The 19,173-nt window shown below is 45.1% G+C and overlaps 1 protein-coding gene across 2 annotated transcripts in view; it reads left to right on the top strand.

The window, feature by feature from the left end:
- The window catches only part of scube3 (signal peptide, CUB domain, EGF-like 3), a 106,141-nt gene that overhangs the window by 66,883 nt on the left and 20,085 nt on the right, over positions 1-19,173 (top strand). The window contains exons 7-9 of one of the 2 annotated variants that reach the window (XM_086159613.1): positions 6,196-6,243; positions 14,554-14,670; positions 18,161-18,283. In XM_086159613.1, coding sequence (XP_086015739.1) covers positions 6,196-6,243; positions 14,554-14,670; positions 18,161-18,283 — 288 coding nt within the window. The remainder of the gene's footprint in view (positions 1-6,195; positions 6,244-14,553; positions 14,671-18,160; positions 18,284-19,173) is intronic. The other variant, XM_086159615.1, reaches the window with a different exon arrangement.

Below are 19,173 nucleotides of genomic sequence, written 5' to 3' on the forward strand. Positions count from 1 at the left end.
AACGCCTGGAAACCCTACCGGGCCCGTCAGATGCTATTTAATCGATCGAGGACCCGGGTCCGGACCGCCATCTACCGAAGCCCTCCCACTTGTGAGGAAACATCGGACGCCAGAATCCACCTCGACCGCTGGGCGTAGAAAGCGCGATAAAGCGCCGATAGCGGTAGCGCTAATCGTCACGCGCTAATCGCCGACGGAAAGCTTTGAGGTCGGCGGCGGCGGCGGGTCGGCTAGCGGCCGGATAAAAAGGCGACTCGCGTTTTTTAGAAGCCGCTTGTAAACACGAGGACGTCAGCGGGAAAAGCGTCGCCGCCGTTCGCCACCCCCGTCGACTCTGAAGCATCCCGGCTTTCGGACAATTATAGGAAAATTTTTGCCGTGTCGGTGGCGGTCGTCCTGGTAAGCTCCTTATGTATTCGTCAGCCTCGCTGCTTAATCCATCTTGCGGGGGTTGTTTCACATGCATCCTGCAGCGCTCGTTCATTCTGCGGCGTCTCTTCATCCGGACACGCCGGCCTGCTGGGAAAGCGTTGGTTATTCATCCCTCCTATCTCACCTCTGTCGGTAGCGGCTATTCTTCATGTGGGGATTGAAATTCAGCTGGGTTTTAAGATAGGCGGCCCACATGGCCTGCTCCCTTTCTTCACCGCACACACACACACACACACACACACACACACGGTTAGAGATATTTGTCCATTTGCCTGTTCTAACACATGTTTGACTGAAATGTCAAAGTCGGGTTTATTTTCGTACGAAATTTCTGTGTACCGAGGAAGTTCAAATATCAGAAAAAGGAGTAGCCATCATGTGGAAGTGTTCACACTGTTAGCGCAGCAAATCATAAACACTCACAAATAGCAGGCAGATGCAGACATGTTCAGGAGCTCAATCATCACGGGACACACACACACACACACACACACACACACATGCTCAAAGACAGCGAGATGCATTTTGCTTTGTAAAATTCAAGCGGAAAGCGATTAAAAACAAACAAGCGCGCAAGCACGCGGTACATCTCCAGCATGCGTGCATGTAAACACGAGCACTCCACTGGCATACACCCGTAACATAAACACAGCGTGCTCTCGTTTTGGGTGGTCTTCACATTACTGCTGGTGTATTTGAATGTATCTCACCGTTCCTTTCCTCTCTTCTTTGCTGAGAACCCCCTTTTTTTGGGGGGAAGGGGGGGGATTTCCTGATGGTGCATGTTTCCCCCGCGTCGGACACCTCCCGATAAACGTCGCCGTGAAGAGCGAAACCGAATAGCAAATTTTTCCTCGGCGGTACTTCAGAGGTATCTAACGTTTATATTCATGCGTTCATTCGTTAGCTACGTAGCATTTCGTAGCTAACGATGGCGCATGTTTCCCCCGCGTCGGACACCTCCGATAAACGTCGCCGTGAAGAGCGAAACCGAATAGCAAATTTTTCCTCGGCGGTAATTCAGAGCTATGTAACGTTTATATTCATGCGTTTATTCGTTAGCTACGTAGCATCTCGTAACTAATGATGGCGCATGTTTCCCCCGCGTCGGACACCTCCGATAAACGTCGCCGTGAAGAGCGTTTATTCGTTAGCTACGTAGCATCTCGTAACTAACGATGGCGCATGTTTCCCCCGCGTCGGACACCTCCCGATAAACGTCGCCGTGAAGAGCGAAACCGAGATGCAAATTTTTCCTCGGCGGTAATTCAGAGGTATCTAACGTTTATATTCATGCGTTCATTCGTTAGCTACGTAGCATCTCGTAGCTAACGATGGCGCATGTTTCCCCCGCGTCGGACACCTCCGATAAACGTCGCCGTGAAGAGCGAAACCGAATAGCAAATTTTTCCTCGGCGGTAATTCAGAGGTATCTAACGTTTATATTCATGCGTTCATTCGTTAGCTACGTAGCATCCTGCGGCCGGGGTAGCTGGGCTGGCTGGAGCCTATCTTGGGCGAGAGGCGGCGTTCAACCATTCACCCTGTCATTCACAAAACGTGTAGAGTCGTCATTCACGCGCTCATTTACGCATCGTCTAAAGACGCACAACCATGCAATCGTTCACGCCGTCATTTACAAGTCATAAAGATATAGTCGTTCACTCATTCATATGTCATATGGGGTCGTATAATGTAATATATACAATATAAACAACTGTTCACTCACTCATTCATGTATTGTGGAATGAAATCCAACGATTCGCCCTCTCATTCATATATCATATGGAGACATGATGCGATATTTACAACCGTTCACTCACTCAGTCACGCATAGGGAGACATATATAATAAAATATACGCAATATTTAAAACTTTACACCCTCTCATTCACATGCAACCATTTATTCACTTATTTACACATCATATAAAGAAGTCCAACCACTCGCTCATTCATTCACACGTCATATGGAGACAATATCCGATGCAATATATGCAAATATACAACCATTCACCCTCTTATTCACATATATAGGGACATACTAGGCAGTATATACAGGACTGTCTCAGAAAATTAGAATATTGTGATAAAGTTCTTTATCTTCTGGAATGCAATTAAAAAAAATGCAATTAAAAAAAAATCATAATATTAATGTTATTATAATTATGTTAATTATTCAAGTCATAATCAGGTATATTAAAATAATAAAAGGCTTGCAATATTTCATTTGATTTGTAATGAATCCAGAATTCATGACATTTTTGTTTTTGTAATTGCATTACAGAAGATAAAGAACTTTATCACAATATTCTGTTCTTCGGAGACAGTCCTGTACAATATATAAAACCATTCACCCTCTCATTCACATGCCATAAAAAGCCATGCAACAATTTTTTTAATCCTTTACTCATCATATAAAGAAGTATAACCATTCGCACGCTAATATATAAAATCATTCACTCTCTCATTCACACGTCAGAGACATACAGTAAAATATATATCTATTTATATATACTGCTCAAAAAAAGGGAACACTTAAACAACACAATGTAACTCCAGGTTAATCACACTTGTGTAAAATCAAAGTGTCCACTTATATAAATAGACATTATATCAACATTGGATCAGGTTGTAAAGTGTTTTTACACGTTAATTTGAGTGTGACTCCAAATCCATGGATTAATAAATTTGATTTTTATCGATCATTTCTTTGTCAACACATTCACCTGTATAAAGAACAAAGAATTTAAATAAGAATATTTCATTCACTCAGATGTAGGATGTGTTATTTTAGTGCTCCTTTTATTTTTTAGAGCAGTATATGTATATACATATATATATATATATATTCACGTTCAACCACTTTGCCATCAAATCCAATTGGCTGATGACGCCATGATAATCGTGCGACAGAACGTGCGCGCGGAGCGAACCACGCGTTTAGTATTCAAATGGAAAATCATAGTGATAATTGAAGTCATTTAAAGTAGGTGATATTTGACCCCACACACACACGCACACACACACACACACACACACCACCACTCCGTCGCCGCCATCGCCGGCGGCGGCGTCGGGCGATCCTTCGCCGCTCAAACCCAGCTGTGCTTCGTTCACTTTTTAGAGAATTTCATTTCGAGTGTTCTCATCATTAATATATTTTGTATTAATATATCATCTCACTGTCTTCAAGTGATGGCGAGTGCCTACCACACACACACACACACACACACACACACACACCTACAGGCAATTAGCACCTGCGAATCCATTAAAGGCCAAGCAGGAGGCGACCGATGAATAAAAATACATTTAATTTGGTTTTTTTTCTTTACCGGAGAAGCCGGCGAGGCTCGTCCGCCGGCGGGTCACCGTTATGTTGAATTTTGCATTTCATTTCCCCGGAATGTGGAAGTGTGACTGCATTAGACGACACGGCCCGCCGGAGCGGCTTGTCAGCGCCGGAGTCAGAATTCGCTGAATTATACATTGAAGTTCCTCCCCGTCCGGTGGAAAAGCTATCCACCGGACGGGGATAGCTAAGCCCATTAAAAGGACTCGGGTGTGACCGGCGCTGGATGCCGCCAAACGGCTCAGATAAAAACTAATGGCCGGCAAAACCTGCTTTTAAATGGCCGTTCCAAACCCCTGTATATATTTCTCGGCGGAATTTTGTGGCTTTTTACTTTAAAGTGAAAATACTGAACACCTTGAAAAGCGCTGCCGCTTGACGGCTTTTTATTTATTCTTTTTTTTTTTTTTTTTAGCCGCCGCCGCTACATTTAAAGGAGCCAAGACCTTTTTTGGTCACGTGATACGCAACAGTAATAATTATGCAAATGCTAATGTGCTAATGCTAATTTTAATGCTAACAGGCATAGTAATGATAATCAGTGTCAAAGTAAGAGTCAGCTTTATTGTCAATTTCTCAATATAGACGTTTCTTCCAATCCAACGGTGATGTGAAATTAAGAAAATAATAACAATAATGATAATAATAGTGTCCATATTAGCAGTAAAGTGCACTGTTTCATTAAAAACTATGAGCTATGAAGTATAAAGTGCACGCAGATACAAACTTCTGGTGAGGTGAAAAGATGACAGATATAACGCGAATACTGCTAAAGATACTAAAAATGCTAATGACTATAATAAATATCATGCTAATAATGATATCAATGCTAACAATGTTATCATATAATAATAATTATTATTTTTATGGTGGTGATGACACTGGCAATGCCAATAATTCGAATAATAATAATAATAGTAGTAAGATATAATAATAATAATAAAGATAATAATGCTAATAATAATAATAATAATAATAATGAAGATAATAATAATGTTAATACTGATAATAGTAATAATAAAGATAATAATGCTAATGCTAATAATAATAATAACAATGATAATAATAACAGTAATAATAACAATAATAATAATAATAATAATTTTGACAAAGCAAAATTTCCCAAAATAAAAAAAAATTGGGGAAAATAAATTAACGAAAATAACAAATATTTTCTTTTTTTCATACATTTGCGTTATCTTGCTAATCGATAGCTTTGAACACAACGGAGCAGATCCCACTTCTGTTTCCTCGGCCAAGCGCTCGTCCGCCATCGCATTAAATAGATTGTATGGCTTCCAGAAGGCCCTGAGTCTTCTGGTGCGTGACACCGGGGCTTTCGGGGCCGCGTCAAAATCAATTTAGATGAGTTCGGCGACGAGCGTTATCGCCAGGAGGCCCGGTGGAACACACACTCTTCTCTGGGTTAATTACCGGTGTGTATTCGGCACCAGATGAATCATCTGGGGTCTCACACACCTGCAACCCTCCACGGTCCCAGAAATTGAGAATCGTACCTTCATCGACTTTAAGATCTCGCCCCGGTTTCCTTCGACCCCCCCCCAGTAATTCGCCCGAGCGGTTTGAAGTCATTTGGATGAATGATTTTCGGGAAATGAGACACACACACACACACACACACACACACATGGAAAGCACATTCCCTTTCTTCATGCAAGAGATGAAAAGCCTCATGATTCCAGCCAGCCTGTCAGCCATTTTAATTTTAGATATTTCCGCTAAAATTAGAAATGTCTCCTTGAAAACGGCGGCGGGAGCAGATAAATTTCGAAGACGCCGCCGCCGCTGCGTTTAACGCTTTACGGTAAAAAAAAAAAAAAAAAAAAAACATAAATCGCGCAAGTGAATCCGGTTATCCCTCGTCTTCTAGCCGCGGCACTAACCAGCACTTGCTCTCTGTCTGCCAGGTTCTCACCGTACTAACTCTGAGAAGGCCTCACACACACACACACACACACACACACACACACCGACTGCAACAGAGAGGCTTCGTCGCGCCTGCATCGTGTGGAATGCGCATTTGCATGCATGCATGTTTTGAGGTAACACTTTTGCCTTGACATGTCACAAAGTAGTTTTTCTCCAGGTTTTTTTATTTTTTTTATTTTTAATTTTTATTTCATTTCTGATTCTCAGAAGCTTCTTCTGCGTTCGCAGTCACGACGCTAGCGGACCGACCGGCGGCGTGGGAGGCGGCCGTCCGGTTTCTCGGATCGGCCCCCTTTAGCCTCGGTTAATCTCGGACGGACGCGATTTTTAATTTTTTTTGGATGCGGGGAAAAAAAAAAAAAAAAAAAAAAAAGTTGCAACGTTGGAGTGCGTAGAGGACTAAAGTGGTGTTTCTGCAATGTGTGCGTGTGTGTTGGTGTGGGTGTGCGCGTGCATGCAGGGGAGAGGAGTGGCCAGTCACCGGCAGCCCCACAGCTCTTCCCCAATGGTAAATATGAGTTCCTCTGACTCCTCTCTCTGGGGGTCCGTGGGTGCGGGCGGTAAAGTAAGCTAACCTAGCGCGCTCTGATCGGACCCTTCCACTCCCAAAAGGCGCATCATCCTTCTAACCTTTGACCTCACACACACACACACACACACACACCTTCCTCTTCCTCCTGTGAATGCCCTCTCAATAACAACTGCCGCCCCGTGTCAAGCCACGCCTTTTCAAAACACAGCTGCAAACAAGGTCCCCCTTCCACCTCCCCAGATAGCGATTCGGTTCGATTGATATGCGAGGATGCGATTTGGCTGCTTGGAAGGATCCCATTTTTCGGGAAAAATGTTTAAGATACGGCTGGAAGGACGGCCTCGCGCTTTGATTGGAACGGTATGCTTGTGGCGAGGAGTTTGGCGCTGGTGTTTCCTTAAACGCCGTCTTCACAGCCAGTTAGCGCCGGTTTGGGGAACCACCGATGGGATCTGGGATTCAAGTCCACATGTCGCGGTCATGCTAAAATCTTTTAAGGCTCGTTTAGCAGGCTAGGCAGCGGTAGCTTCTTAACCTCAATGACCCAGTTAAAAGTAACCATCAAGAAGTGTCATACTTGAGCATACGTGATCAAGCATTACTAGCTTAAACCGCGAAGACTGACTTTTATTGCCGTGAAATACGGCCAGCGAGTCGAAGCGGCCTAATGATGTGATTTGCCCAAAGTTACTCAAACGTCGTCTGCAGAACCAGAACTACAGTCGATGAGGTGAATGCGTTGGCAGATTTGCGCTATCGTTAGCATGACCGGTCACACAGCTAGCATGAGCCGCAGCGCAATGGCTTTGGGAAATATACCGACGGCCCTCCCGTCACTTTCCCTTTTCACCTATAACGACATAACAACTACTTGGGGTGTAGCTGTGCTTAGCTGTAACTTAGCTGTGTTGTAGACAAACTAGCCATTTAGCCCGTGCTAAAACAGTGAGCACCCTTGGTTGGATTTTATGAAAACATTCCTACTTGAGGAACCTCTGGGAACTTTTGTACCGTTAAACTATATGTGGGGAATGGAGCGAACCCAAAAAATCACGACGGTTGGCGGTTCGATTCCCGTTTGTAGGAGTGCGTTGCTATATAAGGACCATTTACCGTACATATATATCGTCATTTCTGGACTATTGAGCGCACCTGAGTATAAGCCGCACCTGCTAAAAATAACAAAATAAATATATGTGTACATATATAGGATCCACTTGTCTATAAGCCGCAGGTGTCCACGTTGTAACGAGATATTTACACCAAATATTTTAATTAAATACATACCGGTAACAAATACGGACTGCAGATGCTTTTTTCCAAACAGCACCTGTGACTCGGCTGATGAAATAATAAATAACAAAAGGAAAAGTCCATCCATTTTCTATCTCCGCTTTGTCCTACTCCAGCCCATCGCCATCTTGGTCTTCCTCCTGCACGCTAAAACGGCTAAAGTCGACTTCTTCGGCGTCGGAATTGCGCGGTAATTTCAAGGCTAAATGTTTCGGCGGCGTGAAGCTCGTTAGCCTCCCAAAAATCCACAAATTAGCCGTCGCGCTAAAAACGTGCGAAAGTAGCGGCTTTTCGTCTAGAAATTACGGTGTGTATTTTTATATGTAGGGAGGCACGAAAAACAAGGTATTCTTTTCATAGCTCAAAAGGCCAAAAGGCAATCCTGTGGAAGGATCAATACAAAACCCTACGCTGAAATAAGAGTCCACCTTTGGATAAATGATGTAAGACGATGTAAGAGTACAGGTTCACGGAGTAACGCGCGGGTGTTAAAGCCCTGGCGGAGGAATCAGAACGAACAAGCTGATTAAAGAAAGGAAAGAATACACATTAGCGTCCGCTATCGGTCCATCTGTTGATACGGGTAGCGTAGCAGCGTAGCGCCTCCCCGAATAAACACCGATTTCCCTACCCAGCGCTCTTTTTCACGCACATGTAAGTTTGTCAATTTGCAGGAAAAGCGTTTCCCGGTTGACCGAAAAGCGATTAGCTCTGCGACATTTGCCTCAAATGCCCCGCGTCGAAGGGAAAAAAGGCGGAGCCAGAACGATGAAACTTCGGTTGATAGCGAAAACGCGTTGTTTTTTTTTTTAAACCGACGAGGAAAACTTAAAGCCGCGAGGTATAAAACCCTGATATATCAAAAGAGATTTACGATTTAATTATATCATGTAAGGGACCGCAGGGGACCAGGCTGGTCCTCAGAGGAATCGCGTGTTCAAGGTAGGAATCCAAATAACGGTCTTTGAAAGTTTGAGTTTTAGCGGCGCGTTCGCGTGAACGATGAGCCTCCGCGACGCGACAAACCGCAACGGTCTGACCCATTTTTTTTCCTGCGTTTTCGTGTCCTAGTTTTATAATTTCCTCAAAAATAGAAACATTAAGAGAGAGAGAGGTATGGATTGGTCTGTGTTTGCGAATGTAGGACAACGCCGTGGACATAAGCGGAAATTAAGGGGGGGCCGGCGGGGGCGGATGTTCCCCTCTAATATATCTTAGTAAACAGAGCCGTGGAATTTTGAAATAATGCTTATAATATTCTCTGGAAGCATCGCGCTCGTCGTAGATGCAGAGGAGCGTTCTGAGTCACCCGCCACTTTGTTGAATCGGAAATCAGGATCGATCAGTATTGATTTATTTATGATGTCGTCGCGCTTCAAGCTTGACATAATAATAATAAGCTACTCATCGTTTTAAGCATCTTAGGGTGCAACTTGGAGGAGCCGAGAATCGAACTGGTTTCCGTTTCAAGGAGGATTTTTCTATTCATTATTAATATTATATACTTATATACTGCAAAAAATAAATCAGCCTGGAGTGCGTTTGGCCACTATTTTTGAAAGTGACTCCAAATCCGGACCTCCGTGGGTTCATACGTTTTATTTCCATCAATCATTTTGTCGTCAGCACATTCAACTATGTAAAGAGCAAAGTATTTCATAAGAATATTTCATTAATTCAGATCTAGGATATTTTATTTCATATTTCATTTTGATAGTGTTCCCTTTATTTTTTGGAGTGTGTATATATATATGCTTATATATGTATATACATATATATAAATACATGTGTGGAATATTTATATATTAAATAAATAATAATAATAATAATAATGACAATTGTTGTTATTACTGATAATAATATTGGTTAATATTTATTGATTATCGATACTAATAACAATACAACAACATTTATTGTTATCAATAATAATAACAATGACATTATATTTAATTATTTATTATTAGTAGTAGTAAATGAATAATAACAAGAACCAGAACAAAAATAAAATAATAATAATAATAATAATCACAATAATAATAATTTGTAATTAATCATTATTTTTATTATTAATATTAATTTATGTAAGAGTGAGCTTGAAATTAGCAGAGGTACTTTTTCTTAGTTAAATAGTCTCTTTATCCTAAGATGAACAACACTGCGATGCAAGGAGAAAATATGGAGCAGCTCGGCCTTCAGTGTCAAAGCACAGGAATCAAACTACCAACCTTCAGATTGTAGTACCGTCCATCATGTACTACATGTATTACATGTAGTACATGTAGTACATGTAGTACATGGGGAACCGTCTTGTTCAGCAACACTTTGGTTGAAGCGCAACAATCCAACTTTGACATACGTTCACCCATACAGAGCATTAATATAGCGTTACTGTAAAACCCCGACAAATTATAAATCATTTGTCACTTAGACCAGTGTTTCCCAACCTTTTTTGAGCCGCGGCACATATTTTACATTAGAAAAATCCCACGGCACACCACCAAATACATGTGTCAAAAACATTTTTTAACGAATTAGAATGAAACCGTAGTCTCAGTTTACTTCGTGTGAAATCTAATGTATCTAATATCTGTAGATTTGTCAAGTTGCAATGCAAATTTCCCACTGATGTGCAACTTTTCCAGAGCACGTTTTTGCAACGTCCCAAGACATGTCATCAATATGTCTGAAAATGGTACTATTTGAGAGAACAGGCTATTTCTTTATCAACTCCAGAGCCGAGCTTTTCTTCTACAATGATTTTGCCGGCAGGTAGTTTTAATGTTTTGCTGTTTGGATTTAGAGACGAGTTCAGCAACTTTATAGCAGCTTTCACTGCTTTCTCACTCGTCTTGGTCGTTTTTCAACAACGCTGCCTGTTTGTTTACGCAGATACAAGTACTTTTTATTTTAAAGATGTATCCCGCAAAGCGTCACTAATCACTCTGATACACAGATGCACAGGTTAATTCACTAGCCGTTGCCATGGAATGGACATAGGAAGACACATTATTTGCGTTGGATCAATAATTTTCGGACCAATCAGGTGAAAGTGGGCATTTTTCCACGGCACAGAGGTTGGGAAACACTGACTTCGACCAACGAAGATTGATGAGTTATGCTGAGGTAGATATGGTTTGATTTTTAACGTACCAGGAGTGCTAAGGTGCAGGGTTACGGGACGATCGCGCTAGCAAACCTGTACCGCTCCTTGCAATGACATGACAAAACACTGAAACCCACGTATTTGAAGCCCCGCCTCCAAACAGTAGAATGGAGGTCACAACATCCATAGTTCCGGTTTTTGCACCTCAGGACAACGCGGTCCGTTTATTATTGTGGGTTATGTTACAGAGAGAGCCGCCGCCGCCGCCGCCGCCGCCTCCCGGGTATGCAAATCTTGACAATACTTCCGTCGCCTGCCGGATAACTGCGACCGCTCGGCCGGGAGAAGGCAGTTTCATGCCTATTAATTGGAAATGGCGAGCCAATTCTATCCACTGTCCCGCGGACGTGTTTGGTTTTGCAGTCGCAATGAGCAGCGGATGACGGGTCGCCACGCTTCTGATGCGCGGCGAGCGGAAAGAAAAACGAGCTGAGGTTTAAAATCCCGTCGGAAGATGGGTGTTCGGACCGTCCGATTCCCGGTTCGGTACGAAACCGACGCTACGATATTTACAACAAAAAAAAAAAACTTCCCACCGTTAATTGCGGGTCCCAACCTGGTGCACTGGTCTGCTTCCAAAACACACAAACCCGACACATACCAGGGAGTGCATCACCCACCCAGCCACCGCCCGCCCGTCTTCGCAAAAAACTGTAATGACAGAAATATTCCTTTGCTCTCTTAACACATGATCATTACAGTTCGGCGGGACGGCTGTCTAAGCGTTTTGGAGGCATGTCCTGACACCGTCTTATCATCTCGTCTGCCAACTGTCTCCGCTCACACTTTGCAATTACGCGAGCCCGCAGCGCTGCGCTCCGCAGCCCGGGGTCGGGGTATTAACTGGAAAGGGGCCTTCTTTTTTCGCCCGACGGCCGTCAGACCGTCGCTTTTTTTGGCGAGGTAGAAAAAGCGGTGTTAACACCTCGGCGGAGGGCGGGTCGCGACGGGTTGAAAGCATTTGTCGTCTATTTTGAAAAAAAAAAAAAAAAGAAGAAGCAGGGACTTCACGGCAAATAGTTTCATGTAAACTGAAGTAAAAGGTGTACAAGTCAAAGAAAAGAGGGCTAAATAGTTCCAAGCTGCCCTGCGGAGTTTTACCGCAAACAAAGTTATTTTGTTTACAGTTAAACATTCTGTTTTATTTCCCTGCACAAACCCATCGTGTATGTCCTTGAGGCCCGGCAAACATGTTGGATTTATTCCCCTTTTCCCCCCATAAAACATTCACAAAGCCAAAATAGCCAAATATTTTAAACGGCGCATCAATTCGTCCGCGGCTTTTTTTTTTTTCCCCGCCGCCTTCGCCTTTCATCGCCTCCGATGATGGCTCCCTCGTGTGATGCCGTAAAAAGCGTAATACCGAAAATGTGTATGCGACCGCGAGCTGGCGTAAACATTGCCTGCGCCTGGGTACTTCAGGGAAGGAATACCGAAAATCTTGACAAAGATCGGACCATCAGCCTAAGGTCCAAATGCCAAAGAGCCTCGAAGCTCAAATTAGCATACCGATGGAGCCTTCTTTCACTCCTACATTCATTTCCTGCGTAATCCTGTACGTTTTCGGGGCTTTTGCAGATGCGTAGCCAAATCCAGCAAATGGCGCAGGAGCATCGGAAGTTGTAGGGGGCAGTACTTGTATGCTTAAGTACGTCCACCTAAAGGAACTGAAGAAGAGGGCAACATGGTGCGTGGTGCGTCCACATGCCGCCGCTGATGAATTAGCCATACATACCGCTGCAGCCTGCTGCACTAGCTCTGTCCCGCTTTTCCCTCCAGTTGATGTATTGCTTAACAGCACGCATGGGAAGTACGTGGGCAGTGATGTTTGACGACGTTTGAAACGAAAAGCACCTGTTAACGTACGTAGCGTTAGCATAAATGAGCTTTCGGGTAACCCACCCTTTCAAAGCAGTCTTACCGAACCGTTTACCTCTCCTGCTCCTCTTCTCTCATAGTACATCAAGTTTATTCCATAAATGTGTCCTGGTGTATCAATTCAGCCTTTTAACGGCATCATGCACCGGACTTTGGAAATCCATTGTCAGCGGAACAACCGTAAATCATCGAATCACGTCGTCGTTAACAGCTCTTTAGCTTTAATAAATAATCCCTGGTCTGCGGATGAGTTGTTGTTTTTTTATTAGCGCATGAAAGTTTCATTATCGCTGCAGGCCTTGCAGTTTTAGATGTGAGGAGGAATCATCCCTCCCTCCCCCAAGGGATCATCAGTCACGATAAGAAAACAGTTGCCGCCGCTTTCAGACTGTGATTCTGCAATATCATTGTGAAAAACACCCTATTTTTAAGATGCCTTGATTGTTTGAAGGAGCCAAACAAAGCGGTCCCAGCTTTCTGCCGTCTTCCCCTTTAGGGCAGCAATCAGTTTAGAACGTTAACTACCCGCACTGACGACCGTCATTCCATCTTAGTCTCTTTTTCCTATGTGGAGGTACAATCGCGGCAAAACATACTGACTGGAATGAGTCCCATTAAAAGGCACTCTGACTATAGAGAGGCCATAGTGGATTCTCGGAGCCGCCGTGCGCTGTCAGCTGAGTTAAGATGCAAAGCAGCTGGATCGGAGATGTTGCAAGATCGACCGAGAGTCATCGGTTCACACCCTCGCTGAAGATGACTCAGCAAGTCGAGGTGGATTTTGGCTGAGCTCAGCATACGAGCATACAAGTCATGAAGGTGACTTGTATGCTTGTATGCGGAGCACAAGACATACAAAGATCGCGTTAGATGCAGAGTTTGTTGACTCAAACAAGCGCCGAAGGAAGGACGGCCTTTTTGGAAAAGAGCTCTTTGCAAGAGATTTTCATGCAAGAGGTGGAGAACCTTCTGCTGGTGAGGGATGGGGTTCTACCCCAAGTGGAGGAGTTCGAGTATCTCACGGTCTTGATCGTGAGCGAGGGAAGAACAGGGCAGGAGATGGACAGTTGGATCTGTGCGTCGCCATCAATGATGAGGTCTCTGCATCGGTCTGTTGTGGTAAAGAAGGATCTTGGTGGACTCCTAGATCTATGTTCTCACTCCCGCCTCTGGTCTCGAGCTATGGGTAGTCATCAAAATAAGGAGCGGTAGAAATGTTTCTCAACAGAGATGGGGTGGGAGTCTTGGAGGGGCTCAGAGTAGAGCTGCTGCTCCACCAGCATCCAGAGAATCAAGATGAAGTGCATCTGGACAGGATGCCTCCTGGACACCTTCCTGGTAGACCCCGGGGTAGACCCAGGATGGACAATGGGGGTCCCCCCCCCAAGAAGCTGGAACAGGGAAGCCCTGGTTCGGCTGCTGACTGTCAACCCAACCGCAGATAAGAAGCAGAAGGTGGCTGGTATGTAGAGAGTACGGAGTATTCATCGAAATCCCCGGTTTTCACTGGATCCTTCCCAGATTACTGTTCAACAAACCGCTTCCATAAAACCGCGCTGGACGACGAAAGCGCCCGATCCAGACATTGGTCAATCCAAACACTTTTGCTGCCTTTGCAGACGAGGCTCCCGTCAGAGAAAAAGCCGCGGAAACCCTGTGTTTGGCTGTGTTTCCTTCTCCATTCTCTTATCGCTCCCCTTCCGGCATAACTTTAACCCTCCCGCTATCATCTGTCTGTGCCAAACTCTAATCTGATCTCTTCACCTCTTCGCCCCTGTTCAAACCCCAAGTACGCTCTGCTGTTCCGACAAACATCTCGCCCTTTTTTAAAGGTCCTAACATGTTCATCGATTTCATGTCCGTAAGGTACGCCTCGCCTCGTAGGCGGAGGCAGAAGCGGCGGTTGTGGTTTTATCGCGGTTTGTCCAAATGTGATTGCTGTTTCCCTGCAGAGACCTGCGCGGTGAATAACGGCGGCTGCGATAGCACGTGTCACGATTCGGTGACGGGGGTTCGATGCAGCTGCCCCGTCGGCTTCACCCTGCAACCGGACCGCAAGACCTGCAAAGGTAAAACATCATCCGCGTTCACAGGCGGCAGCCCGATGAATCATTTATTTGTCTGGTCGCTCCAGCTGGAGAGCGCAAGGGACGCTCATCAATCCCCTTCCCCCCCCATGTTAGCCTTATCTCCAGCGGCGCCGGTCTATCTTCACAGATGGCTTTAACCCCTGCGTAAAAAGACATCTTACCCATGCTAATATATGTCACCTTTACTTTGCAAACTTTGACGTATTTCTTCAACTATTTTTGTATTTTCGTTTTTCATCAGCAAAGCGGACAGCGGGTTTTGCTCGGTATCATAAATCTCCTAGCAACAAGAAGGTTCGGCGGTTTCCTCAAACAATCATGCAAAAAACATGCAGGGGGTTCATGATTGGACCGAGCCGCGGTGAACCCCGCCCTCTCGACCAATCGCGGCAGGGCCCTCGGCGCAGGATAAGCGGCGTAGATAATGAACAAATCTTCCTTCGACCCATGAAGCGCACATCCTCGCGCCGCGATACGGATGACGACTCGGCGCTCGACTTTGACTTTGACTTTAAGTCCAATCACCGGTAACCGCGCTCCAAGCCGGGTCTAATGACTTCCCCGAGCCCTGATTACCGGCAGAACGGCCAAGGTTAAAAAAGGTGAATGTACTTTACGTTAACTTAAGTTGGGTTATTATACTCCGGTGGATTAAAAGGAACGACGTGGACTGGTTTTTGTCTAAACCGGGGTGTCGGCAACCCGCCGCTCTGAAGTGAAAAAAATGAATAAATAAACGGGTATTTCATTAAAATGTATTTCATTTTAAAATGTAATTTTTGAATTTGGAGATTACGATCTTGCAACATTGAAATAAAATGCGTTCAAATATTTTTCTCGCTCTTCATACATGACTAGTAAAAGGATGACACCGCACAGAGAGGACGGCATTTTTTTAATTTAATTTAATTTAATTTTTTCATAAATACAAGAAGGACTCAAATAGACATTGAAGTAACCTTCAACCTAAAGTCTTTTTTTTTTCAAAATATTTTGTCGCATGCAGAAATATCATTACGTGAATCCACAGCATAAAGGTAAAGAAAATATATGACGTCGCATAATTCACTTTAAATTTCCAAAGGGTCTCGTGGCTCCCGGTGTTTTCTTTACCGAGGAAACGGGATCCAAATGGTTCTTGGAGAGGTAAAGGTCCAGACTCAGATTTTAGACGTCCACAAGTCAGGGTTAGACTTGTATTCTCCATTTGGTCCATCGAGGACATTCATTCATTCATTCATTCATTCATCCATTCATTCATTTGTTAGCCTAGCTTAGATGTCATTGGACGACATCGGGGTTTGCTAATGAACCTCCTGTATGTTTTTGCGGACTCAGATTTTAGACGTCCACAAGTCAGGGTTAGACTTGTATTCTCCATTTGGTCCATCGAGGACATTCATTCATTCATTCATTCATTCATTCATCCATTCATTCATTTGTTAGCCTAGCTTAGATGTCATCGGGCGACATCGGGGTTTGCTAATGAACCTCCTGTATGTTTTTGCGGACTCAGATTTTAGACGTCCACAAGTCAGGGTTAGACTTGTATTCTCCATTTGGTCCATCGAGGACATTCATTCATTCATTCATTCATTCATTCATTCATTCATCCATTCATTCATTTGTTAGCCTAGCTTAGATATCATCGGGCGACATCGGAGTTTGCTAATGAACCTCCTGTATGTTTTTGTACCGCTGGAAGAACCCTGAGGAGAACAACTAGAGAACCCAACCTTCTAGCTGAGAAGCTCTACGGCGCCCTGCTGAGGACACATGTAACTCATCAAGGTCCAGGGAAAACACATCGCGTCTCTGCTGCGCTCACCTGCGCTGCGGAAACTTTAATAAAGTCCAAACCCGAGGATGAACTTGGGATTACGGAGCAAACAAAGAGCTTGCTGACAGGCGCGGAGTTGTTTAGGACTTCCAGGGCAGTTTGAGAGCAGGGGGGTTAGAAACCCGTCTCTCGGCATCGCGCTAACAGTTCCGATAAAAAAGTACGTCGGCTGTTATTAGTTTGGCCCGGGAGGAAACGAGAGGAAAATAAACTCTGGCGCTGAAGACGGGCTCGCTGCGAGCCAGGCGCTTCTGAAGGGGTGGAGGGGGGGAACAAAGACCGAGAAGGAGAAGGGATTCTTTTATTCCTTCTATTTTTTTTTTTTTTCCATCTACTCGAACAGACGACGGAGACTCCCTCGGGAGAGCGACGCCTCATTTGTGATCACAATTCGGGATTAATCAGAGCCCTCCGCCAGAACTCGGCCGAGCACCATCAAAAGCGGGGAACGAGCGCATGATAGATGGATTGGATATTGGCTGCAGAAGCGAAGAAGGAAATAATGGAAAGGAGATGGACAGTGATGATTCGCAGGCCCCCGCCGCCTCCAGGTCCTCGCCGGGTTCGAGCTGCGTCCCATTATGGACTCACGCGAACCGATCTGAGGCTGGAGGAGAAACCAATCGCGGCTCCTCTCCGCCCTTTGTCGGGCCTGGCGGCTGGCGGGTCTGCGTCAGACGATTGATTTTGGCCAGAAGTCCAAAAATAATGCAGGGGCTTCGACGGAGACCTGAAATTGCCCGGGGCGACTGGTTGTATGTCTTTACGATGAATGGTCTCCATATGTGTCCCTGTGATGGAGAGGTCCGGGTTTTCGCCCAGTGACACCAGGGATCGGCTTCAGACCCCTCCTGCGACCCTGAGTCCAGGACAAGCGGTAGAGATAATGAATGAATGAACAACTTTCTACGATAGTTAGAGAGCATACATGTCCAGGGACAAATCACCTGCCCCTTCTATGTAGCCCAATGAAGGGTAGTCAAAGGTATCAGCAACCGTCTTCTGTCGAAATTGATTAAATACGCATTCCTGCTTCAGACCCCTCCTGCGACCCTGAGTCCAGGACAAGCGGTAGAGATAATGAATGAATGAACAACTTTCAACAATAGTTAGAGAGCATACATGTCCAGGGACAAATCACCTGCCCCCTTCTATGTAGCCCAATGAAGGGTAGTCAAAGGTATCAGCAACCGTCTTCTATCGAAATTGATTAAATACGCATTCCTGCAACTCGTGTCATGACTTGTAGGTTCACCACAACCCCAAACACCGATGTGAAATCATGAGCCCCCGTTAAGAGAAGCAACACGACGGTCCCCGTATCTTCCGATCCGACGGAAAAACCTTTGGAAAGACGCCGCTGATGGCACGGAGCGGAAATTCGTTTTCTTTTTCAAAGAATTTATGCCCCCAGTGCTCACCTGTCCGATGCGAACGTCTGACGGACGAGCAAAAAGCAGAGCGTTGTTGTCGGATGCCGGAGGTTTGGCAATAAAAGACGTGCCGAAGGGGATCCTCGCTTTTATCCGGCGGCGCTGTAACGTATGACATGTGAACTCCAGTGATGATGAAATGTTTAACCGCCTGTTTCAAAAGTCGTTGATTGTCGTTGTTCTCCGTCGCCGCCAGACATCGACGAGTGCCGCCTCAACAACGGCGGCTGCGACCACGTGTGCCGGAACACGGTGGGCAGCTTCGAGTGCAGCTGCAAGAAAGGCTACAAGCTGCTGACCAACGAGAGAACTTGCCAAGGTAGGTGCTCCGTTTGGCTTTCCGTCCATCGAGCGGAAGCCGAAATCCTACTTGAGATCTTCGGTTCGGTCGACGGAGGAGCTCGGAGGTCGGCGAACGGACGTTTGCGCACAGGTGTGAGGAATTAGGGCTCCAAAAAAAAAAGACCTCTTGGATAAATCAAGCCACGACAGAAACATCTGGCGGTAGAAGACAGGCGGGGTTGGAAAAACACAACGCGCTATTTTTTTTATCCTCCTTATTGATGTGGTCGATCGATATCCAGCGCGGCGCGCATCCATGTCGTGCATCGGCTTTATGGCGGCGACCGTCACATGTGGTGAAGGGAAACACAGCGCTTCTCTGTGCGCCGCTGCCACTTTCATGTCACGTCAAATCCGCTCCTGACCGAAATGCCTTCTTCTCATTATTCGATGCCAAAATTCATTTTCTTTTTTTTTTTTTCTTTTCTCTTTTCCAAAATAACAGATAACTGAGAAAATGTGGACGGCGCATGGAGGAATGTAAATCACTGCTTGTTTTCTTTGGCACCGTCCTTTCACCAACTGAGTCATGTGTTGTTTGGCAGCGCGGCGGCTACTTTGGAACAATGTTCTCCTTGTTTGGTGCTGCGTGTTTTGTCTGAAGAGGAGCATTGTGATAAAGCTCACCTCCTATTCTGGGGAAGGTGATGCCAGGCTCATACTCTCTGGGCCACTGAGTCACCTGTCTGCCTCTTATCCACTCATTCCTCGAATTTTTTTCCCCGCCCCGTGGAAACAAGAGCTCGGCGGAACCAAAGCTGAACTCCATCCTAATGATTTCTCTTCTGATTTGGGATCCGCCGCCGCCGCCGCCGCCGGGATCTTCGGTATGCACATGTATAATTTATGAGGATTCTTCAGTACAGC

The sequence above is a fragment of the Fistularia commersonii genome, chromosome 14 (genome assembly GCF_037954325.1).
Source record: "Fistularia commersonii isolate RoL2024-O1a breed Wild chromosome 14, RoL_Fcom_v1.0, whole genome shotgun sequence".
Taxonomy (NCBI): domain Eukaryota; kingdom Metazoa; phylum Chordata; class Actinopteri; order Syngnathiformes; family Fistulariidae; genus Fistularia; species Fistularia commersonii.